At 41.3% G+C, this 26,602-nt stretch overlaps 1 protein-coding gene across 2 annotated transcripts in view; it reads right to left on the bottom strand.

The window, feature by feature from the left end:
• Positions 1-26,602, bottom strand: part of Alg6 (ALG6 alpha-1,3-glucosyltransferase) — a 64,501-nt gene that overhangs the window by 23,219 nt on the left and 14,680 nt on the right. For both annotated transcript variants that reach the window (XM_045151153.1, XM_045151152.1), the window contains exons 3-7: positions 19,454-19,538; positions 11,850-11,939; positions 10,200-10,288; positions 6,537-6,619; positions 5,211-5,275 (exon numbers count right to left, since the gene is read on the bottom strand). In XM_045151153.1, the coding sequence (XP_045007088.1) occupies positions 5,211-5,275; positions 6,537-6,619; positions 10,200-10,288; positions 11,850-11,939; positions 19,454-19,538 (412 nt within the window). The remainder of the gene's footprint in view (positions 1-5,210; positions 5,276-6,536; positions 6,620-10,199; positions 10,289-11,849; positions 11,940-19,453; positions 19,539-26,602) is intronic.

Below are 26,602 nucleotides of genomic sequence, written 5' to 3'. Positions count from 1 at the left end.
TTAATTTATTTGCAAACAGATAGAGATAAAGAGAAGAGAGAGAATATGGGTGTGCCAGGGCTTCCAGCCATTGCAAAAGAACTCCAAATGCACGTATCACTTTGTATATCTGGTATATGGCTTCATGTGGGTACTGGGAATAGAAATTGGGTCTTTAGGCTTTGCAGGCAAGCACCTGAATTGCTGAGTCATCTCTCCAGTCTTCCTTTTTTATTTTTGAGGCAAGGTTTCACTCTGTAACCTAGCTGGCCTCAAACTCCCTATGTAGCAATCCAGGGTGCTCTTGAATTCATTACCCTTTGGCCTCAACTTCCCAAATACTGGGCCTTGCTTTTTCTTTTATATTTTTATCATTGCTTCTAATATTATTAAAATATTTGGGGCTGGAGAGATGGCTTAGCGGTTAAGCGCTTGCCTGTGAAGCCTAAGGACCCCGGTTCAAGGCTCGGTTCCCCAGGTCCCACGTTAGCCAGATGCACAAGGGGGCGCACGCATCTGGAGTTCGTTTGCAGAGGCTGGAAGCCCTGGCGTGCCCATTCTCTCTCTCTCCCTGTCTTTCTCTCTGTGTCTGTTGCTCTCAAATAAATAAATAAATAAAAATGTTTTAAAAAATATTTGATAGCCATGATCCCACAAATAATGCCAAACCTCCTGGTGACTGGGATGTCTCATCTGTAACCTCCCTGCATAGGGCCAGGCATTTTTTATTGTAATCAGGTTTGGCCACAGTCCCCTTGGCCACAGAGCTGGCCCAAGAACACCACCACCTTCCAACACCTAAATTCAAATGGATTTTGCAAAATTCATCTGACACAATGAAAAATGGTCCCCTATAGCCAAGACTTTATCCTCCAAATCTTGTCCTTCTCCTTCTAGACAACAGCTATTTCCTTCAGAGAAAAAGAATGACCTAAAGGTCCCCTACATCCAAGCCTTTGTCTATGTTCCTACCCCTCTTTCTGCTCTTCCTGTTTGGCCTCCCAAATCCTCTCAGTTCATGGGAAAAAAAAAAAAAAAAAAAAGCTTCTTTGCCCCCTTTCCTTCTTTCTTTGCCACATCCTCAACCCCTTCCCCTTCCCCTTCCCCACATGGAATGACAAATTTAGCAGGTCCTTCCAAGACATCTGCCTGCTTTGGAAAAGCACAGCCCTGAGTCAAATGCTGTCTTCCTCTACCAGGCAGAAGTCCAGACCCTCCTCACTCTGAAACCATTGATCTCTGATACTGAAAACTCAAAACAGGGGTACTCATGAGCCCTAGGGGTGTAATGTCTGCTGCTGTCTGGCTAAATGTGTACACTATGCTCATCAAACTGCTCAGTAAGCGCTTCTCTTAATGTTCATACCCATACATTAATGCTACTTTCACTTTTGGTAGAGAACCTTCTCTTTTCAGATGGCAGTAACCTTGGGATGACTCAGAAGGCGTCATAGTGCTGGAAAGAAGTGACAGGAGTGCTCAGCACTACAATATCTCTATCACACCTTCCAAGGTTCAGGGTACATTGCAGAAGAGGTGGCAGAAAGAATGTAAGAGCCAAGGAAGGGTAGGACTCCTTACAACCTGCTCCCCCCAGACACAAAATGGCCTGGATATCCATGACCTCGCAGTGCCTGACACTTCCTACACAAGACCATCCTAATAGGAGGAAAAGATCATGAGATCAAAATAAAAGAGAGACTGATTGAGAGGGGGAGGGGATATGATGGAGAATAGTGTTTCAAAGGGGAAAGTGGGGGGAGGAAGGGCATTACCATGGGATATTGTTTACAATCATGGAAGTTGTTAATAAAAATTTTTTTAATAAAATATTAAATGATCTCAAGTCCCTTTCAGTTTAGTATAGCTAGAATTTTAAAGATATCTTTCTTTCCTTTAATTATACTGCATGTCCTATGTCATATGTCTATGGATGGCTAGCCACCATCATGTATTCATGTTCTTTTCATTACTCTGTCTTTATGGTTTTTTTTTTGGGGGGGGGGGGTGAGGTAGGGTCTCACTCTGGCCCAGGCTGACCTGGAATTAACTCTGTAGTCTCAGGCTGGCCTCGAACTCACAGCAATCCCCCTACCTCTGCCTCCTGAGTGCTGGGATTAAAGGCATGCACCACCACGCCTGGCTATCTTTATTATTTTATGTTCAAAAACTATGTAACTAAATCTATCTCCATTAAGCACTCCAATTTTATAATGTGTACATATGTATTTTAAACTAATAAAGATCCGCTATAATGTGCTTAAAACTTGTTTCTCTGTTTCTGACTTTAAAAGAAAAATGCTTGTTCATGCTAAATGAAATAACAGACATTTATTTATATGCATGTCCGTGTGTGTACACTAAGGTCTCTTGTCCTGTAAACAAATACCTGTCAGGCTTTGTATGGGTGGCTGGAGAACTGAACAGGACTGGCAGGCTTTGCAAACATAAACCTTTAACCACCTAAGCAATGTGGCCAACCCCCACACAACATGTTGAAAAGGGCAAATGGTAAATTTAAATCTGCTTTTTTTAAAAAAATTTTTTATTTATTTATTTGAGACCGACAGAGAGAGAGAAAGAAGCAGATAAAGAATGGACGCACCAGGGCTTCCAACCACTGCAAACGAACTTCAGACGTGTGTGCCCCCTTGTACATCTAGCTAACGTGTGTCCTGGGGAATTGAGCCTTGAATTGGGGTCCTCAGGCTTCACAGGCAAGCATTTTACCACTAAGCCATCTCTCCAGCCCTTACATCTGCTTTTAAATTTCCTGACAGATTCGATTAAAAAAATCAAGATTTTAGATGGTTTCTAAAAGATTCTTATAATGACTTAAATCTAAAAATGTAACCAAATTGGGTTTACTAATAAAACACAAGATGGCATGTGAGATGGAGAATGCCTGTCATCCTAGCACTCAGGAGGTGGATGCAGAAATCAGAAGCTTACCGTCAGCCTTGGCTACATACCAAGTTCAAGGCCAAGCCGGGTGTGGTGGTGCACACCTTTAATCCCAGCACTTGAAAGGCAGAGGTAGGAGGGTTGTTGTAAGTTCAAGGCTAGCCTGGGACTACAGAGTGAATTCCAGGTCAGCCTGAGCTAGAGTGACCCTACCTCAAAAAAAAAAAAAGAAAGAAAAAAAGAAATCAAGTTCAAGGCAGCCTGGGCTACATGAGACCCTGTCTCAATAAAGAACAAAAAGACTTATAACATACAAGATTATTGATATGTTTTACCTGTAGTTATTTACATACATGCTTTCTGTCTCTTAGATACAACTTCCTGGGTTTTATTTAAAAGGTATAGAAATTATAATGTGTATTTTGAAAAAAAATGTTATGGTTATATTAACAAGTGAATTTCTGATTAAGGTATATTTGAGAGTTAAACTAAAAAGTTGGCATAGTTCATTATTATTATTAAAGAATATTAAATTTTAAGGCCAAAATATCAAAACTCTAAAGCTAACATACAATTCTCACTTTACAACAATGGAGTTTTCTGAAATGTTGAACCAGGGGCTGACAGACTTTTCAAGCAAGCACTTTTAACCTCTAAGCCATCTCCCTAAACCTGCAGAAAACTTATCCTACTAGAAAAAAAGATTTAAATCTATTTATAAAATGTGGTTATTATACAAAATTTCATTGTGCCTATGATCTTTAATCCTCTAGATGATGGCCACATAAACAACTAATGACACTAATTGCTAAGATGAACCAAAGCTTGTAGCTTTCTGAGTCTGATACATTACTAGTTCTTTTAATCTAAAGCCTCCTTTGATTGCTGTATCAAATAAGTTGAAACTTGGGGGGAGGGAAGGAGGGAATTACCATGGGATTTTTTTATAATCATGGAAAATGCTAATAAAAATTTTAAAATAAATAAATTAAATTAAAAAAATAAGTTGAAACTTTCTGCTACTATTTCCTTCCTCCTCATGGGATCAGTAACAGCCATCACATTACCACCTCTACTGAGATTGGCTAGCTATAAAATTTGCCATCCCTACTTCCCCTCCCATGGGCACTAACTATTGGGGTCTGTAAGTAGAAAGAGGGCTCTGAAGGAAACCAGAAACCCCCACATGAGCCCTGTGCTGTTATTGAGCAATTCCTTTGTCTTTCTCTCTTCTCTGAGTCTAACTTGTACCTTAAAGAAATTAACAAAAAATGAAAGAGCAGGGCATGGTGGTGCATACATTTATCCCAGCACTTGGGAGGCAGAGGTAAGAGAATAGCTATGAGTACAAGGCCAGCCTGAGATTATGTAGTGAATTCCAGGTCAGCCTGAGTTAAAGCAAGAACCTACTTTGGAAAACCAGAAAAAAAAGAAGACAAAAAATTAAAGAATTAAGAGTTGTTATAGCTCCAAGGTTTAGAGATTCCAGGCCGGTCATTTGGCTCTGTTAATGTGCCTGTGGTGAGGCATGATGGTTAAAGGGTACAGCAGAGAAAAACTACTCATCTCATGGTCACCAGGACAGGGTGGGGCACCCTCTAGTGACCTGATTCTTCTAACTACACCCTAGCCCTTCGTTTCCATTATGTCCTACAACTTGACATCTTCAATGAATCCACATTAATCAACTGATTAAGTCAGAGCTCTCATGGTCCAAGTATTTCCCCCAAATCCCACTTCTGTGCATTGTATTAGGAACCAAGTCTTCCACACATGAGTTTTAGGGGCACAATTCATATATAGACTCTAATTTTCTTAAATATTCTTATTCATTAGAGAAAGTATGGATGCACTAGGGCCTCTGGCCCCTGAAAACAGACACATGTTCCATGTTGTGCATCTGGCTTTATGTGGATACTAAAGAATTGAACCCATGCCAGGTGTGGTGGCGCAGACTTTTAATTTCAGCACTCGGGAGGCAGAGATAGGTGGATCACTGTGAGTTCAAGGCCACCCTGAGATGACATAGTGAATTCCAGCTCAGCCTGGGCTAGAGTGAGACCCTACCTCGAAAAAAAGCAAACAAAAAGAAGAACTGAACCCAGGCCAGCAGGCTTTGCAAGCTAGCACCCTTAACTACTGAGACATCTCCTCAGCCACATTTTGTATCTAAACCACATTAATTTTTAATTAATTAATTAATTTAGTTTTTAAAATGGTCATATAAGCAAGCATACTACAAACACAACATTACTGGACAAAACTGCAGTGCTGGGCCTGGATGTCATGTATGTAACTGGTTTCATTTCTAAATTAATAAAGGATACTGAAAGTGTCCATAGTCGATAAGAATAAGACCTGGATACAGCAATATGCATAATGCATTGGCAATCTGCAAAGAAAAATATTGTGACATAGTAAAGGAGTATGCTATTAAAAAAGGGTAAAGGTGTGGTTTTCATTTAACATGGTAATAAATGTCTATATTTTCCTGCAGTGCAAGCCTTTCTTTTTATCAAAATACTCTCAGAAAGAGAGAGAGAGAGAGAGAGAGAGGGAGGGAGGGAGGGAGGGAAGGAGAAAGGGAGGGAAGGAGGGAGGGAAAAGAAAAAACAGCTGGGCATAGTGGTGCATGCCTTTAATCTCAGCAATCAGGAGGCAGAGGCAGGAGGATCACTTAATTCAAGGCCAGCCTAGGACTACAGAGTAAGTTCCAGGTCACTATGAGCTAGAGTGAGACCCTACCTCAAAACAAACGAGACTCCATTTTATAAAACTTACAACATTGAAACTGAAATTGAAGAGAGTAACAAACATACTTCAAGAAAAAGAAAAAATTACCAAAAGGTATTTGTCAAAGGGAGTACTTCTAAGACATGCAAGTCAGAGACACAGCCCATCATTCAAGGGAAGATGACCAATGTAAAAGGATGTTGGTAACTATGACTAAGAAAGGACACACCAATTTCCCCAAATGCAGTTCAGTCATTTGTCATAGGCTAGCTCAAAATTCTGATTTATTAAACAATAAATTCAACACATGAGCCTGGCATGGTGGTGTACACCTTTAATCCCAGAACTTAGGAAGCAGAGGTAGAAGGATAGCTGAGAGTTCAAGGCCACCCTGAGACTACATATTGAATTCTAGGTCAGCCTAGGGCTAGGATAAGACCCTACCTTGAAAAACCAATAATAATAATAATAATAAATTCAGCATGATATAGCTCCAAACCACCACACAAGTTCTAAAATTTAGTACATCTTATTATTAATGTTTAGTAAAACATTAATTATTGTTCTCTAAATAAAAATTGACAAGCCAGGCATGGTGGTGCACGCCTTTAATCCCAGCACTCAGGAGGCAGAGGTAGAAGGATCGCTGTGAGGTCGAGGCCACCCTGAGACTACATTGTTAATTCCAGGTCAACCTGGACTAGAGTGAGACCCTACCTCATAAAACAAACAAAAAAAAAAAAACTGACAAAAGACATAATGGTCCCTAATATTCTGTTTCCCAAAAACATGCTTCCACAAAGTAAATCAGTAATAGTCTGATAATGAATAATATAAAATATATGTGATTATATTATACAGTTATATATATAATAATAAAACATTTCAGAGATGAAAAGTCAGGTTGCTTTAAAACTTACTTTTTTCTTGGTTGAGATTTCTTTTAAACAACAACAGTATAAAACTACTGCAGGTATGTAAGTCAGTAAATCAGCAATTAAAACTGAAAAGCAAGCAAATAATTTTAATTATGAATGCCATTAAGATCTCCAACAACACAGTAACCACCTTTCTTCCTCCAACCCTGACTTTATACCCATTACTGGCAAACCCTGGCACAACTAGCCCTCTTCATCCCCCTCACCTGTACCTGACTGTAAATGCGATGTCATTAAGAGTCTCTTCAGTTTCTCTAACAAATTCATACGTCTAATCAATTAAATGGACTCATTGCTCTCACTCTGCTCTTACTTGAACTTAAAATGAATGATATTCAAAGCAGAGAACATCACTTGTCTCATTAGCTGTCTACTCCATTTTTTTTTTTTTTTTTTTAGGCAAGCCCAACAGACTGGCCTTTTATTTTGGTTTTGGTTTTTCAAGGTAGGGTCTCACTCAAACCCAGGCTGACCTGGAATTCACTATGTATTCTTAGGGTGGCCACGAACTCACAGCGATCCACCTACCTCTGCCTGGGATTGAAGGCATGCACCACCACACCCAGCTCCCCCTCCCTTTTTATGCAAGAAAAAGAGAGAGAGAATTGACATGCCAGGCCACTGTAATTAAATTCCAGACCTTATGGTACCTTGTGCACATGTGCAATCTTGTGCACTTGTATCACCTTGTGTGTTTGGCTTACATGGGACCTGGGTAGCTAAACATGCCTCCTTAGGCTTCACAGGCAAGCACCTTAACTACGAAACCATCTCTCCAGCCCTCTACTTCAAATTTTATGCTGTGAAGAACTCCAGTGTGATACAAAGGAGGATCACTTTCAAATGCTAGTATTTATAAAAATACATACGCTTTTGTTAATTAATACAATAAGTAACTTAGGAATGCTGGGTACAGTGGCTCACACATGTGATCCACCACTGGGTGAATGAAGAATGAGAACTAAGAGTTCCAGGCCAGCTGTAGAACAAGGCAAGACCTTGTCTCAAAAAGAAAAAGAAAGAAAGAAAAGAAAAGCTTAAGGACTGGAGAGATGGCTTAGTAGTTAAGGTGCTTGCCTGCAAAGCCTAAGGACTGATTTTCCAGGTATCACATAAACCAGATGCACATGGCAGTGCATGCATCTGGAGTTCGTTTGCAGTGGCTAGAGGCCCTGGCCTGCCCATTCTCATTCACTCTTTCTCCCTCTCTAACGTAACATAAAAATTAATCTTAAAAAAAAAAAAAAAAAGAGCTTAGGTTCAGATTAGGAGGCAAGTGGAAATAGAGGGGAGGGGAAAAGAGAAAGAAGAGGGGAGGAAAGAGAGAAAAAGAAATGCATAATCCCTTGAAAATAATCCATTCCTCAAAAGAATAACACAGCTGTCCAAAGAACCTACTTTTTTATACCTCGCTGTAGCAGTTTGATTCAGGTTCTGAATGCTAGGCTCCCAGTTGATGGAGATTTGGGAATAAACACCTCCTGGAGGGAGTGTATTGTTGGGGGCAGGCTTATGGGTATAGTTATAGCCAGTTTCCCCTTGCCAGTATTTGGCACTCTCTTGTTGCTATTGTCCATCTTATGTTGGCCAGGGGGTGATGTCCACCCTCTGCTCATGCCACCATTTTCCCTGCCATCGTGGAGCTTCCCCTTGAGCCTGTAAGCCAAAATAAACCTCTTTTTTTTTCCCCACAAACTGCTCTTGGTTGGGTGATTTGTACTAGCAATGGGAACCTGACTGCAACACTCACTAAACAGAAAAAAAGAGTAAATGATTGCAAACTGTCCCTCTTAAGAGCATGCAACCTATGTTCAGCTATAGATGATATGTTTAAAATGACACTGGGTGTCTGAGAAGATTCCTCAACAATTTGCAAAGCCTGCCAGCCTGGATTGGATACCCAAGTACCCACATAATGCCAGATGCACAAAGTGGTGTATGTATGTGCCTGAAGTTCATTTGCAGCAGCAAGAGACTAACATGCCCATACACTCATTCACTCTCAAGTAAATCAAAACATATTTTTTATCAGGGCATGGTAGAACACACCTTTAATCCCAGCACTCAGGAGGTAGAGGTAGAACTGCAGTGAGCTTGAGGCTAGTCAGACTACATAGTGAATTCCAAGCCAGCTTGGACTAGCATGAAACCCTACTCCAAAAAAAGAAAAAACCCAAGAGAGAAGAAAAAATTTAAAGGTGACACTGAGGCTGGGAATATAGGTCAGTGATGGAGCACTTACACAAAGCTGAGTTCCATACCCAGCAGGGCAAACCACATGAATTTTGTTTTTAAAACCAGATGTACTGACACTCACATGTCATCAAAGTACATGGGACACAAGACCCTCTGCACATGTATATGTGTGAGAGAGACACACACATGCAGAAACCAAGAGAGCAACAGACTGACAAACTGGAATGTACCCAAACAACCTGGTCATGTACTACATAGCTAAATCACCCAGTTATGTTCAATCTGGAGGAGGGATGACTTCAAATGCCTACAGACTACTGGGTAGACAAGGGATCACTCCTGTTCTGTGACCCAAGAAAACAGCACCTGGAATGACTGGTGGTTACTTCAATACAGGAAGAAATTTTTATGACTATGACTCTTGAAAATAAAAGAGGCTGATGCTAAAGTTTGTGAGTTCCTTAAAATGTCATATTGGTTTAGATGCTGAATCATCACATGGTGAGTATGCAGTCTGGGAAAGATTAAAGCACTAGAAGAGGAAGGAGAGAGATGTGAAAAAAGAGAGAGACAGGTAATTCCCTGGGCCTGGTATTGTGCAACTGGATGAACAGTAAAGACATCAAATACTGAATAAACTTTGACTAACAAAAAGATGCAGGTTGCCACTAAAGTCTTAGTCATAGAAAGCTTTTAAAGGAATCTAAGCTTATTACTTCCAGTCTCTGAGAAAAGCATACAAAAACAATAAGCATTTGTTGAGGTGCCTGGGATATAACTCAGTGGTAAAGCATGTGCCTGGCATATGCAGATCCCTGTGTTGAATTGACAGCAGTGCCCTGCCTCCACATAAAAGGGTCATGTGGATTATTTAATGTAGTAATAATGCACTAACAATACAACATATGAGGTATATCAGTAGGATTACTTTAAGTAAAGCTTCATTTTATAAGGACCTGGCCTCAGGCAGGTGTCTGCCTCACTCAAGTGCATCTCAAGAGTTTCCTCACCTAACAGTAAGTGTAAGAAGTTAGTCACCTCACTCACATGTCAAAGAATTGTGATTTTAAAAAAGTGGAAAATATTCAGAATTATTCTTTTTAGTTTACATATACTTCTGGCCTTATGCTATTATCATATGCCTGCGTATTTATACTCATACAGTTTTAAAGTCATTACAGTAACTACTTTTTTTTTTTATCTGCAAGCAGAGATGGGAGGAAATGGGCATGCCAGGGCCTCTAGCCACTGCAAACAAACTCCAGATGCACACTCCACTTTGTGTATCGGGCTTTATGTGGGTACTGGGAAATCAAACCCAGACCATCTGCCTTTGTAAGCAAGCACCTTTAACCTTCCAGCCTGAATATTAGTAATTTTTAATCAATTTGTCCAATATTGTATTTTTTAAAAATCCAATTTTATATTCAATACCAACTGCTCTTTTACCTGTTGCACGCATGAAGAGCTTATGTGCCTGGCTCTCATATCCACGGGATGTATGGAGAGCAATCCAGTCTGGGTTTATAAATTCTGCCCTGTAAATCAAAGCATACATACATTTTATTCCTCATCACTTCTAGCAAAACAGACATAGGACTTTGAGAACTGGCCATTCCTCTTAAAGTCCACAATGCAGCTTTACTCTTTATGAAAATCATGTGAAACTCAAGACTTTAACCACCTCTTCTTGCTCATCTTCCAACAAAACTATATAACATGCAGAAACAACCCTTCCCTCAGTCCTATCCTCGCAGCCCTACAACCTGTCTTACCCTCACAGTCCTGGCCCTCAGTCTGGCCCCTCAAAGCCCTACCCTTTACTCCTACTCTCATAGCCCTACATCCCCACAGCCTTACCCTCACAGTCCTACTTTTACTGTACCACAGGCTAGCAAGAAAACAACCTAATGTGTCACATTTCACTTATTAAAAACATGCTTTGTAAAGAATAGTAAGTTCATGTTTTACAGTTTATAAGCTTTTCAGTTATTATATCAACTAGCTATAGTAAGCAGATACCATAAAGTTTGCATGAAACTAAACACTACCATTATCAATGAATGATTTCATATGCTAAACACTACAAAGTACAGTTGATCATCATGATGGTTAGTGGCTTATTTTCAATTGGAAGTTAATTTTTATAAAATATACAATAAATACTGAAATGATGAAACAAAGAAAATAGGCTCAGGAAATGAGTTCCTCAAATTTTTGTTGATACATTTCAAACTTGAGATGGAATACTTCTATAGAGTAGAACTGAGTCTCCATCAAAACACAGGTTTGGGATAGAAAGGTGGCTCAGTGGTTAAAAGCACTTGCTTACAAAGCCTGTTGGCCTGGGTTCAATTCCCCAGTACCCATGTAAAGGCAGATGCACAAAGTGGTGCATGTGTCTGGAGACTGTTTGCAGTAGCAAGAGGCCATGGCATGCCCACATTCTTCCTCACTCTCAAAAAGAGAGAGAGAGAGAGAGAGAGAGAATTTTAAACCCACAAGTACTCATCTTTCATCTTTTCTAGGAACGAGAGAAGTCCAATCCTAAATCTTAAGTCATATGTGAGTCAGTACAGAAATTCCAGTTTTGCCAGGCATGGTGATGCACACCTTTAATCCCAGCACTCAGGAGACAGAGGTAGGAGGATTGCAGTGAGTTCAGGCTACCCTGAGACTACACAGTGAATTCCAGGTCAGCCTGGGCTAGAGTAAAAGCCCTACCTCAAAATAAGCGGGGGGCGGGGGGGGATTCTAGTTCTAGTTTCTACCTTGACAGGTAAATCAGCAGAACATTTGGACCTCTATTTCTCATTTATTTTAGGCCATTCCAGGACTGCACAACTAACCCATATTAGATACGATTTCTCAGTACTATACAGTTGGTGACATCTCTACTCAAAACAAAACTCAATTTTTGTATTTCTTTCTAGCCTATTCTCCACAAAAATTACAGAAATGTTCACATTTTACACATACTTTCTTGAAATGTGTTTGTAATACATAACACAATAGTAGCTACAAGCAATTCTTCTCTCTTAAAGTTGGATTACACTGTGCCTTACCATATATTCAGTTACGTCAAGGAAAAAAGCTTACACATAGGCACATAGCAGACTGTGGTAGGCGGTAAGAGGTGGGTAATCCAATCCCCAATACTGTAAATTGTTATCACTGCTGTTAAAATACCTGAAAAAAAAGCACCATTTCATTATCAATATCCAAGAAATAATGTAACACCTTATATCATTTATTAAACTTAAGCTTAATGATTTAAGTAATTAAGATATAATAATTAGGCTATGACATCACATACAAAACAGGACTTTCCTGAGCACCTGGGAATTCTCACACTATTACTAGTAGACTTAATTAATGACTAATACTCATACAACAAAAAAAATTCAAAAAAATTCAACAAAGGACAATTTATATCTAATAAATTACAGAAACAGTATTTATCTTATTTATTTATTTGCTTATTTTGAGAGAGAAAAAAAGAGGATGGGCATGCCAAGGCCTCCAGCCACTGCAAACAAACTCCAGATACATGTGCCACCTTGTGCAGCTGGCTTATGTGGGTACTGGGAATTGAACCTAGGTCTTTAGGATTTGCAGGCAAACACCTTAACCACTAAGCCATCTCCCCAGCCCAAGAAACAGTATTTTTTGAACTCATAAAAAGTAAAAATCCACGGTGCTGAGAGATGGGTTAGCAATTAAGGTGCTTGCTTAATTGCTGCCTTTCCCCCTAACATTTGTGAGGAATCTCCACTTCAAGGACATTGCAGAAACACTCCACTATGGGGGGCAGGGTGTGCCTCCGACCACCTGATTAGATAAGAAACTGAGGAATCTCCACTTCAAGTACAATGGAGATGACTTCATCTGCCTGGAGTGCCCCTAGCTCCTGCCCCCAGCTTTGCCCGCTGAAACCCCCAAGCCAATCAGAACTATTTTAATCAACCAATCATGTACTACTTCTTTGTTTGAATTCCTATATGAACCCCTTACCCCAAAAGAAAGGGGCTCTCTCCCTTACTACCGCTGTACAGGACTGTGGGGACGGAGCCCAGGCCTAGGCTTGCAATAAAGAAACCTGCTGCTTTTGCATTCGAGTGTCTCGGCTTCTGTGGCGGTTCTCTGGGTGACTCCTGGGTGACCGGGAGACTTGGCTCCTGGTCAGGGGTCTTGGCACAACACTACTATGCCTTAAGAAATAGCATGATTAGATTAATTAATTTCTTAATCATATCCTTTATATCTAAGCAGTTTCTTCTGTCCAATTTACTCTCAGTCATAGGAGTAATTTACAATAATTCAAAGCAAGCTGTAAAACCCACAAATAATCATTATTTGTAAGGCTGCTTCAAATGGGTCACAATCTCTCACTTCAGGATTAAAACAACTTTTTTTTTAAATTAGCATTCAACATGCTGTCATTGATGTTCAGAAGGTCTGCTTAAAATGAAGGTTTGTATGGAAAGGGAGGCAAGTAATAAAATTATCAAACAAACATGCTAAGATTGAAGAATCTGGGTATGGGCACTACAGTATGGCACCAGCTGGTGGCAGGTGTGTGCTCCAGCAGAAACATCCATAGGAGCAACATTGTCTAAGAATCTCCAAGTTAGCTAGAGTCCCTTTGCATAGTTTGAATCTGGAAAACTGGACAGAAGACAACAGGGCTCACTTCCCCTGACAGGGAGTCTTCTGAAGACAGGTGTGAATTGTGCTACTTACCAGTTCATATAACTACAGGCACATTGGTATAAAGCTTGATTGTACCTGACTCGTAGAGTTATTAAAGCACTGAATTAAGCATGTAAAACTGTTAAGTCACTTCCTGGCACAAAGTGCTTAGTTACAATTGGTCACTAGCCACAGAACTACTGGAATACAAATAGGAATGGAATCATCTAGTACTTCAAGAATCGCACTGTGAACAATACAACTTGTTTTGGTTTTCAGCTTTTCATAAAGCAAACCACTAATTTTCACTTACTTTAACCTTGAGCTTCGCTAGAGATCAATGAGAAGGCGTGCTAATGTGGCAGTAAACTAGCTTGAAGACATATATTCTAACAATAAAGACATTGAGAGGAAGGAATGTAAGGGTAACAACTGTGCTCCCTAATCTGTCTTGCTATGTGACCTCTCCTGCACATATTCCCACCGCTGTGATGCTATCCACCGTGATACCCCCACTACAGCTGAGCAGATGCCTGCACAAATCCCTTGACCCTGCAGAACTGTGTGCTAAATGGGCCTCTCTGTAAGTACTCAGCCTTATAGTTCATTATAGCACTTGAAAATGGGCTAAGAGGGCTGAAGGGATGGCTTAGCAGTTAAAGCATTTGCCTGCTAAGCCAAAGGACCCAGGTTTGAGTCCCCAGGACCCACGTTAGCCAGCTGCACAGGGGGCTCACGCATCTGGAGTTTGTTTACAGTGGCTGGAGGCTCTGGCACACCCATTCTCTCTTTCTCTCTCTCTTTCTCTGTCAAATAAATAAATACAAATAAAATATTTTTTAAATATATCTATATTGAAATAGAGTTCTACATACATGGTTTCAGGCCTCCACTGGGGAGCTTTAACCATGTCTCCCACAGGTACATATAATCAACTCTTAGCTACATTGGCCAAGGTAGACCATTCACAGAGAAAACTGCAAACTGAAGTGGCTAGGGATGGGAATGATCCATCCACTCACAAGGTTAAAACACAATATTTTTCTCTACATAGCATTATGCTAAGAGCTACAGATTTTAATCTTTCAATATTAAATATTACATTTAATTTTATATCAGAATCTTTGAGATATACTCATCTAAAACCAAGAGGGAAATTATCTTATCCATGTAATTTTTGGAACCAATTCAAAGCTAAGAAGCAATAATCTAATTTATCTTAGCAAATTTTATCCTTTTCTACCAATCAAACACATGAAAAACATTGAAAAATATATTAATCTAGGGCTGGACACCTGGCTCAGTCAATAAAGCACTTGCTGTGCAAACATGAAGGCTGGAGTTTGAATCCCCAGTACCCACTTAAAATGCCAGGTGGGCATGGCAACTGCTTAAAAACCAGGACTAAAGAGGCAGAGGCAGAGACAGAGACTCCCTGGGATGAACTTGGGGTCAGCCTCCTGGCTAGACTAGCTGAATCAATAAATTCTGAACTCAGGAAAGTCTGCCTTCATAAATTTAGTGGAGTATGATGGAGAAAGACACCCAATGACAACCTCTGACCTCCACATGCATACACACACATGTCCAGAGGTGTACACACACTTATGCAAAAAAGAATGCATTACTAATATGAACAGTGACACTCATTAAATCAATGCTAGCATCTGAAAAACGCTGAAGATAGAACAATAAAGACTGGTGTGAAAGATACAGAAGATGTCTCAGAGCAGGAGCAAGGCCAACACACAGGACTACAGGTGCACACCAGGATTATAGGTGCATGCCAACACGCAGGACTACAGGCGCACACCGGGATTATAGGTGCATGCCAACACGCAGGACTACAGGCGCACACCGGGATTATAGGTGCATGCCAACACGCAGGACTACAGGCGCACACCGGGATTATAGGTGCATGCCAACACGCAGGACTACAGGCGCACACCGGGATTATAGGTGCATGCCAACACGCAGGACTACAGGCGCACACCGGGATTATAGGTGCATGCCAACACGCAGGACTACAGGTGCACACCGAGATTATAGGTGCATGCCAACACGCAGGACTATAAGTGCACACTGGGATTATAGGTGCAAGCCAACACACAGAACTACAGGCGCACACCGGGATTATAGGTGCATGCCAACACGCAGGACTACAGGCGCACACCGGGATTATAGGTGCATGCCAACACACAGGACTACAGGCGCACACCGGGATTATAGGTGCATGCCAACACATAGGACTATAAGTGCACACTGGGATTATAGGTGCATGCCAACACGCAGGACTACAAGTGCACACCGGGATTATAGGTGCATGCCAACACGCAGGACTACAGGCGCACACCGAGATTATAGGTGCATGCCAACACATAGGACTATAAGTGCACACCAGGATTATAGGTTCATGCCAACATGCAGGACTGCAGGCGCACACCGGGATTATAGGTGCATGCCAACACACAGGACTACAGGCGCACACCGGGATTATAGGTGCATGCCAACACGCAGGACTACAGGCACACACCGGGATTATAGGTGCATGCCAACACATAGGACTATAAGTGCACACCGGGATTATAGGTGCATGCCAACACGCAGGACTACAGGTGCACACCGGGATTATAGGTGCATGCCAACACGCAGGACTACAGGCGCACACCGAGATTATAGGTGCATGCCAACACATAGGACTATAAGTGCACACCAGGATTATAGGTTCATGCCAACATGCAGGACTGCAGGCGCACACCGGGATTATAGGTGCATGCCAACACACAGGACTACAGGCGCACACCGGGATTATAGGTGCATGCCAACACACAGGACTACAGGCGCACACCGGGATTATAGGTGCATGCCAACACACAGGACTATAAGTGCACACCGGGATTATAGGTGCATGCCAACACGCAGGACTACAGGCGCACACCGGGATTATAGGTGCATGCCAACACGCAGGACTACAGGCGCACACCGGGATTATAGGTGCATGCCAACACGCAGGACTACAGGCGCACACCGGGATTATAGGTGCATGCCAACACGCAGGACTACAGGCGCACACCGGGATTATAGGTGCATGCCAACACGCAGGACTACAGGCGCACACCGGGATTATAGGTGCATGCCAACACGCAGGACTACAGGCGCACACCGGGATTATAGGTGCATGCCAACACGCAGGACTACAGGCGCACACCGGGATTATAGGTGCATGCCAACACGCAGGACTACAGGCGCACACCGGGATTATAGGTGCATGCCAACACGCAGGACTACAGGCGCACACCGGGATTATAGGTGCATGCCAACACGCAGGACTACAGGCACACACCGGGATTATAGGTACATGCCAACACGCAGGACTATAAGTGCACACTGGGATTATAGGTGCATGCCAACACACAGGACTACAGGCGCACACCGGGATTATAGGTGCATGCCAACACACAGGACTATAAGTGCACACTGGGATTATAGGTGCAAGCCAACACACAGGACTACAGGCAAACACCGGGATTATAGGTGCATGCCAACACGCAGGACTACAGGCGCACACCGGGATTATAGGTGCATGCCAACACGCAGGACTACAGGCGCACACCGGGATTATAGGTGCATGCCAACACACAGGACTATAAATGCACACTGGGATTATAGGTGCAAGCCAACACACAGGACTACAGGCAAACACCGGGATTATAGGTGCATGCCAACACGCAGGACTACAGGCGCACACCGGGATTATAGGTGCATGCCAACACACAGGACTACAGGCGCACACCGGGATTATAGGTGCATGCCAACACACAGGACTACAGGCGCACACCGGGATTATAGGTGCATGCCAACACGCAGGACTACAGGCGCACACCGGGATTATAGGTGCATGCCAACACACAGGACTATAAGGACTGACGAGGACTACAGGCGCACACCGGGATTATAGGTGCATGCCAACACGCAGGACTACAGGCGCACACCGGGATTATAGGTGCATGCCAACACACAGGACTATAAGTGCACACTGGGATTATAGGTGCATGCCAACACATAGGACTATAAGTGCACACCGGGATTATAGGTGTATGCCAACATGCAGGACTACAGGCAAACACCGGGATTATAGGTGCATGCCAACACACAGGACTATAAATGCATGCCCACATGCTGGGATTATAGATGTTCGCCACCATGCTGGATTCATACACACAAATTTCAGTTTTTACAGTGCTGGAGGTTCAATCTAGGGCTTCATGGATGCTAGTAAAGCACTGTGCCTGAGCCACATCCAGCCCACAGGCATGGCCATCTAGGTCTCTATAACCATAGCTAACACTGACAGCTCATCACATGCACTGGTCTATATTCCTTACAGAGATTGTTTTATTTGCTCCTCACAACAATAGTTAAAAATTTAGTCAGTTATTTCCTATCAGGTAGAGTTAAATAATTTACCAAAGGTCATACAACTAGTAAATCGCAGAGCTAGCACCTACACTCTTCACCACACTTGAACATCTCAAACATTTCCAAGATACACTTGTGAAACCTCCAGGTAGATATATACATGAAATTAAGGTTAATCACCACTTTTGTAGTGATTGAAAAAGGTAAATAGTAACAATCTCTATGTTTTCTGAGTTCTGTAAAGCAGAAGGTAGCAGAGATAACAGACCATGAAACCATGAAGATGGAGTTGATCCCTTCCTTCCTAATAGAGAGCCCTATGGACATGGAGCATGTAGGGAGGAATGCATCAATACCCATGCCTTCCACAGACACTCAGAGGTCTGCAACACATCAAACCCAACATCCCACACTCAGTGCAGATTCAGTTGATCCAAGGGGCAAAGAGAAACTTCCAGAACTGAAAACAAATCCAAATCTCCTTTTCGTCCCTTTTTCAGCTCCACAAATGGCAGTTACTTGCTACTGCCAAAACTCTTCTGTTTTCATCTAATATCTTTTTTTTTAATATTTTTTGTTCATTTTTTATTTATTTATTTGAGAGCGACAGACACAAAGAAAGACAGATAGAGGGAGAGAGAGAGAATGGGCACGCCAGGCTTCCAGCCTCTGCAAACGAACTCCAGACACATGCGCCCCCTTGTGCATCTGGCTAGCGTGGGACCTGGGGAACCGAGCCTTGAACCGGGGTCCTTAGGCTTCACAGGCAAGTGCTTAACTGCTAAGCCATCTCTCCAGCCCTCATCTAATATCTTTAGTGGAAAAAGCAGTGGAGAAAGAAAGAACCACTTTGTAAACCAAATTTTCTTTGCATATGTGTGTTTACACACATGTAGCCTGTCTGGCTTTACGAGGGTGGCTGGGAAACTGAACCCATGCAAATGCCTTTTACCACTGAGCCATCTCCCCAGTCCCAAGGAAAAATAGTTTCAGCTCATGATGGTATTTCTAGTTTATATTGAGAAAAGCAAAGGAGTTCCTAAGACATAATGGTGTGTCCTATCATCAAAGTTCTAGCTCAATAAACATATTCTAGCTAACTGAATGAAATTTTCAAGATAAAGCTAGAGCAAAAAGTATGAGGCATTTTACACAACAGATGATTCCAGTCAGGATGAAGAAAATGGCTATTCCTTTAAATATCCTCAAATAGGCCCAGGAGATTGCTCAGTGGTTAGGAGTACTTGCTAAACAAGCCTGAGGGCCTAAAAGTGCCCAAATTCGATTCCCCAGTACCCATATAAACATCACATCTGTAACCCCAGTTCTGCAAGAAAGACTAGAGAATTTCTGGGGCTCACCAACTAAGGAAAAAAAAAGGCATAAACAGCAGTTCTAGGGTGAGTAAAAGATTCTGTCTTTAAAAAGTATGTGGTGAACACAAGGAAAACACCTCATATTCTCCTCTGATCTCCACATGCACTACACACATATATACACCACTCCCCACACACAAAACATTAAAAACAAAAGAATTTCAATATCTTCAAATAAACCAAGGTTAACTCTGATAAAAATAAAACTAACCATACCACTGCTTAACTGGTAAATTAAAAGTGATTTCTTGCCAGTGTCTCTGAGCTTCATAATCACCAAACATTGGGGGTTTTCCAATACCTAAAAAAGGTAAAAACAAATAAATAAAAATTTAAAAACAGCAAAATAATGTACTTTAATGCATCAGTGATTTAGTGTATCACTTTTGAACTTCTTTACAAGAATGGCCTATACAGGAACAGTGCAAGTTAAGGAAAGAAAACAGAAGTTTCCAAAACAGTAGGAAAATGAGATCTGGATCCTAGCATTGCTCTCACATGAAATGACTGTGTAATGGGCAAATTATTCTCCCAAGCTTCAGCACATTCAGAACATGGCCAATGCAAACTACCAGAGAATTAGTAGAATACATATAAAAATGGATATAAAGTGCCCAGTACACTGTCTAGTATGCAGTAAACATTCAATAAATAGAAAGTACTGTTAACAATAGCTTGTTATAAGTACCCATGTTATTTCTGCTTCATGACAAAAGTTGTCAACAATACAGTTGTGGCTTGAATGTAAAATGTTCCCATAGGCTCATAGTATGTAGAAGACTGTGGAATTTCTAAGGCAGTAGAGCTTTGTTTTGAGAAAGTGGATCACTTGCGGGTGGACCTTGAAGTTTTATAGCCCAGCACAACTTCCTGTTCATCTTCTACCTCCTAAGTAAATACAGTATGACCAGCTGGCCTCCCTCTTCTTGCTGCCACGCCTTCCTACCATGACAGAAATGTAGTCAGTCCTTTGAAGCTATAAGCCAAAATAAACTCTTTCCTTCCTAATGTTTTTTTGTGAGATGTTTTGTCCCAGCAACATGTAAAGTGTAACCAATACATTGCTAAATACAACAATCCTATTGACTACTGTTATTGTGGCTTGTACTTGAAGGCCAGAAAAATAAAGGCAATGGTCACTTGGATAGAAAAGGAGCAGGGTCTGGATGTAAAATCCAGTAGACTGAGCCAGGCATGGTGGCACATGCCTTTAATCCCAGCACTCAGGAGGAAAAGGTAGGAGGAGGATCACTGAGTTCTAGGTCACAGTGAATTCTAGGTCAGCCTGAGCTAGAGTGAGACCCTACCCCACAAAACCAAAATCCAACAGACTGGCTCTATAAATCACATTCTTAACACCTACCCTATAGTGCCCATTGAAGATAACATCTAGATACTTCCACATAACAAAGAGTAAACACCCATTCTCTGGTTAAGTAGCAATTAACTACCAAGCTCTGAGGAAGAATAAGGTGAAAATCATATACTAACAAATATGCTCACTAGGGCCAGGCATCATGGCGCTCACCTTTAATCCCAGCATTTGGGAGGCAAAAGTAGGAGGATCACCTTGACTCTGAGGCCACCCTGAGACCACATAGTGAATTCCAGGTGAGCCTGGGCTAGTGTGAGACCCTACCTTGAAAAAAAACAAAACAAAATGGTATCAGAAACCAGAACCACCTCAATGGAGGATAGGAGATAGCTTAGTTGGTAAATGCTTACCTCATAAGCATAAGGACCTGAGTTTGATCCCCAGTATCCACATAAAAATGCTGAGAACGGCAGCACATACCCGTAATCATAGCGCTGGGAAAGACAGAAAGAAGAAAATCTCTATAGCTCACTGGCCATCCCGTCTAGCCTAACTGGTTGGGCTTCAGGCCAATGAAACCATGTCTCAAAGGACGTGGTTGGCATGTTTAAGATAACACCTGGGGCTGCCTTCTGGCCTCAGCACACATGTATATACAGGTGTACCTGCCCATACATACATGTGCTCACATAATTTTAGAAAAAGGCTGCGCAGATGGCACAGCAAGTAAAGTGATGGCCACAAAGTCATGTGGACCTCAGTTCAGACCCCCAGAATCCAGATAAATATGCCTCGTGTGGTGGTACACACCTTTAATCTCAGTATTTGGGAGTCTGAGAGGTATGATGGTCACTCTGAGTTTCAGCTCAGCCTAGGCTACAGAATGAATTCTAACCTGATGCTAAAGTGAGACACTGTCTCAAACAATGACAAAAATAGTCAAGTGTGGTAGAGGGTACCTGTAATCCTTCACTGGGAGGTGCAGACAAGGCAGACCCTAGGACTCACCAGCTGGCTGGCTAGTCTAGCAAAATTGGTGAGCTCTTGATTCACTGGCAAACATGTCTCAAAACAGAATACTAAGAGAGCAACTAAGCAAAACACCCAACATAAACCTCTGGCCTCCACACATACACTCACCTACATGCACACACCACACACATATATTAAAATATTACCTTGCTGGGCGTGGTGGCATGCAACTTTAATCCCAGCACTAGGGAGGCAGAGGTGGGAGGATGGCCGTGAGTTCAAGGCCACCCTGAGACTACATAGTGAGTTGCAGGTCAGCCTGGGCTAGAGTGAGACCCTACCCTGAAAAACCAAAAAATAAGTAAATAAATTACCTCAAAGGCTGGGCATGGTGATGCATGCCTGTTATTCCAGCACTCAGGAGATGGAGGCAGAATATTCAATATTCAATATTCCTACTTTTGACCATAGGGAGTTCAAAGCCAGTCTAGGCAACCTGAGGCCCTTTCTCAAAAAAAAAAAAAAAAAAAAAAAAAAAGGGAGGGGTCTAGGGAAATGGTTTAGTGGCTAAGGTACTTGCCTGCAAAGCCAAAGGATCTAGATTCGATTCCCTAGCACCCAAGTAAGCCAGATGCACAAGGAGGTACCATGCATCTGGAATTTGTTTGCAGTGGCTGGAGGCCTTGGTGTGCCTATTCTCTCCATCTCTGCTTCTCTCTCTCTCAAATAAATAAAAAATAAAATATATTTTTAAAAATCACCTAGGGCTGGAGAGATGACTTAGCAGTTAAACACTTGCCTAAGGACCCCGGTACGAGGCTTGGTTCCCCAGGACCCACATTAGCCAGATGCACAAGGGGGCGCAGGTGTCTGGAGTTCATTTGCAGTGGCTGGAAGCCCTGGCGCGCCCATTCTCTCTCTCTCTCTGCCCCACCCCCCGTCACTCTCAAATAAATAAGAATGAACAAAAAAAAATTAAAAAAAAAAACCTCAAATCTCAAATCCTCCACAAACCTTCCCTAATGAATTAAAAACATATTCATCATAAATTATTGATTCTCATACTGCATATACTTTTAGTATCAGATTTTATCATATAAAACTTCCCAGTTGGTACCAAATAAGAATTTTGGTGATGGTTGCTTTAGAAAACCTAAATTTAAAAGACAGTAATAAAGGAAATGAGCCTCCACCACCTCCTCTTTGATGACCTCCCAATTCGCAGACAATGTCCTCTGTGCTGTATCTGCCAATGAAAGTGGACAACAACAACAACAACAAAAAAAAAAGAATTTTGGTGATGACAGATAGATATTTATTTTAAAGTTTAAAGGAAATATATTTTAGGTATATACTACATTTAAAACTTGGTTAATTTGGGCTGGAGAGATGGCTTAGCGGTTAAGCGCTTGCCTGTGAAGCCTAAGGACCCAGGTTCGAGGCTCGGTTCCCCAGGTCCCACATTAGCCAGATGCACAAGGGGGCGCACACGTCTGGAGCTTGTTTGCAGAGGCTGGAAGCCCTGGCATGCCCATTCTCTCTCTTTTCCTCTATCTATCTTTCTCTCTGTGTCTGTCGCTCTCAAATAAATAAATTAAAAAAGAAAAAACTTGCTTAATTAAACTGAACAGGAGAGGAAGAATAAGCTACAATAATTTCTTAAAAGAAATCACCAATGAGTTATTTACATTTTTTTAAAAATTTTTTTTATTCATTATTTATTTATTTATTTGAGAGCGACAGACACAGAGAGAAAGACACATAGAGGGAGAGAGAGAGAATGGGCGCGCCAGGGCTTCCAGCCTCTGCAAACGAACTCCAGACGCGTGCGCCCCCTTGTGCATCTGGCTAACGTGGGACCTGGGGAACTGAGCCTCGAACCAGGGTCCTTAGGCTTCACAGGCAAGCGCTTAACCGCTAAGCCATCTCTCCAGCCTAGTTATTTACATTTTTACATGTATATTAGGAGTGTGTATATGTGTGTTTACACTCTGATGAATACAACCACTAAATATGGCCTCTCTGGGGAAAGGGAAAAAATTCATTTTCAATTTGTTTAGGGGTCATTTGGATAATAAAAGTCAAAATTTTTCAATAATTTCCTAGGCCTGAAAAAAATCCAACTACCCAGATTTTTGTGAAACTATTCAAGACTTGTGGTCATTGTGGAAGAATTTACTACCATTCTCTAACAAATCCAAGGGTGGATAATGACTCTCTTTAGGGTAGAGAAACAAGTTTTTATCCAGAGTCTGACCTACTTCAATAAATTCAGCTGACACTGGCTATGAAATTAGTACTTAAGTTTGTAAAACTGCTAAAGTGCCCTTAAAGCAGCCCAGAAGGACATCCCAACTGTACCTGTGGGAGCTCCACTCGGGAAGGGCAAAAGGATTCTTCCCACAGTGATTAATTCTACAAATGTATTCACATGAGATTTGGAACTACATAAAGAAAACACACTGATATATATTTATACAGGAAAATGGGCTTATAAAGCAATACTTAAATTTTCATTTTTATTATTTGCTGAATTGATCAAATCATGTTCAAATTTAAACAATATGAAGTCTACTATATTTTAAACTAAGACAAGAAAATATGCCATATATAATCTCTTTTAGGTTTCTGATAAGAATTTGTAAGTTCTTACAAACAGTAATGGTTAGGTTAAAAGAAACTTATGTTGCAATACTGACTTTCTGTTACTTTTTCATCCTAAGCAGCCAATATGACTTCAGGGAAAATAATTGACTATTATAAAATAACTTTCTTCAACCACTTTTCTCTAAAGATGGTCATGACACTTTGGAGCCAGTGTAAGAGGAATTGTGAATCTCTGCAAACCATGATAACCAGTGCTAAAATAAGAGCCTGGGGCTGGGGCGATGGTTTGACAGATAAAACATTTATTGCACAAGCAAGAACACTAGAGCTCAGATCCCCAATACCCAGTAGAAAGCAAGACAGCTAAAGCAAGATGGGAGACAGCCTGGTGAAACCAGTGGTACAAAAAAAAAAAAAAAAGAGATCCTGCCTCAAAACAAGGAAGGAGTCAGACGTGGTGGCACACACAGACCTTTAATCTCAGCACTCTGGAGGCAGAGGTAGGAGGATAACTGTGAGTTCAAGGCCAGCCTGAAACTACAGAGTAAATTCAAGGTCAGCCTGAGCTGGAGTGGAACCCTACCTTGAAAAATAAAAAAAAAAAAAAAAAAAAGGAAGAAGGGGAGGAGTGATGTCTGCTTTCCTCTGACCTCCACATATGCTCTGAGGCAAGCATATAGGCCCGAGTGCGCGTGCGCGCGCGCGCGCACACACACACACACACACACACACACATGCACACACGGTCTACTCTCTAGATTGTTTAAAAGTAACACAATATTTTAAGTTGTTGAAAATTAATATACATTAAGCATCACTAAAAACCTAAGGAATATAAATTTTAGAAAAACTTAAACTGTAACATAAATAGCCTTAATTTCTGAAAAAACAATAATATGTGAATACTGAAACAGCTAACCTGAGTTTCCACCCCGGAGTATGACAGGGATCTGGACATGTTACCCAAAATATGGCACCATAGCACACTGCATTATTTTAAGCTGACAGAATTAGAGATGTCACAAGACTCTCGTTTGAGAACAGGCTATAAGAACCAAATGAACAGTTCCACCAAGTTTCCACACTTTACTACTCTTAGCTTGTATCCCTTGTCTCTTATTTTCCCATAGCTTCCTTCTCTTCATAAAACACATAGGTTAAACTATTTCTTCAGGTTTTCATTTCCATATGAAGGTCCCCAAGCCACATAAAACTTAAACTGAACAAATTTTTATGGTTATTTCTTGTTAATTTGTCTCTTTTATAGGTGCTCCAGCAGAGAACCTAGAAGTCCAAAAAGGAAAAAACACTTTTTCTCTCCTAAAAATGCTTCTAAATTACGGTCTTAAAAAATGGTAAGCCAAAAGGAAACTGCAGTAAGCATGTTGAAACAAATGATAATGAAGAAGCATTGTAACTACTGAGGATCCTGAGAACTACAGACATCAGATTCATTAATCCTGTGTCAAAGTTCTTCATATGTGGGGCTGAGGACATAGCCTAGTGGTAGCATACATGCTTAGCATGTGTGGGGCCCTAGGTTCCATCCCTAGCACTGCAAAAATATGTTCTCCACATGTAAGTGCTACAAACATTATTTCCTTGTCAGGGATTGAAAAATCTCTGGAAAATTAGCATGTTTCTTAATGAATAGCATTTCAAATGTACAATCCACTTTTATAATAACATCTCAGTAAAGTAGGTAATACAGTTCCTGTTTTCCAAGTAAGAAAAGTAAACAAGTAAATCAGATTCTATGAGAGAAGTGTGAACTTAAATACTATAGGAAACACCTTGGGGAAGTATTGTATAACCTGTATGTACTGTGTAATTCTGAATCCTCATGCATTTGACTACATATACGAGCAATACTGAAATGGCAGGCTTTTAAAAGTTTATTATCTTAAGCTAGGCATGGTGTATGCCTTTAATCCCAGCATTAATGAGGCTGACATAAAAAGATCACCAAGAGTTCAAGGCCAGTCTGGGCTACAGAGTGAGTTCCACATCGGCCTAGTGTTGAGTGAATCCCTACCTCAAAAAAATAAAAAATTAATAAAATTAAATAAAAAGTATATTATTTAGCCAGGTATGATGGCTCACACCTAATTCCAGAACTGGGAGGCTAAGGCAAGAGGCTCACCACATGTTTGAAGTCAGCCTGGGCTACAGAATGATTCCCTGTCTCAAGAAAACAATAAACATTTAAAAAGTTCATTATTTTACCCTACACTCTGATTTTAGCTCTTTTCAATTCAATTTTGTTCAAACTATGTTAAACATAGTTTAAACAAAATAATGTCAGTTCATAAATAAATACTATTTAAATATAAAACAGCTGGGCTCAATGGCGTACACCTGTAATCCTATACTCAGAAGGCAGAGATAGGAAGATCACAAGATCAAGACCAGCCTGATCAACATAGTGAGTTCCATGCTAGCTAGGGCTACATAGCAGGACTGTCTTTAAA

This window comes from Jaculus jaculus, chromosome 5 (genome assembly GCF_020740685.1).
Source record: "Jaculus jaculus isolate mJacJac1 chromosome 5, mJacJac1.mat.Y.cur, whole genome shotgun sequence".
Classification (NCBI taxonomy): domain Eukaryota; kingdom Metazoa; phylum Chordata; class Mammalia; order Rodentia; family Dipodidae; genus Jaculus; species Jaculus jaculus.
Note: the sequence above shows the minus strand (reverse complement) of the source record. Positions and strands in the feature narration are given on the sequence as shown.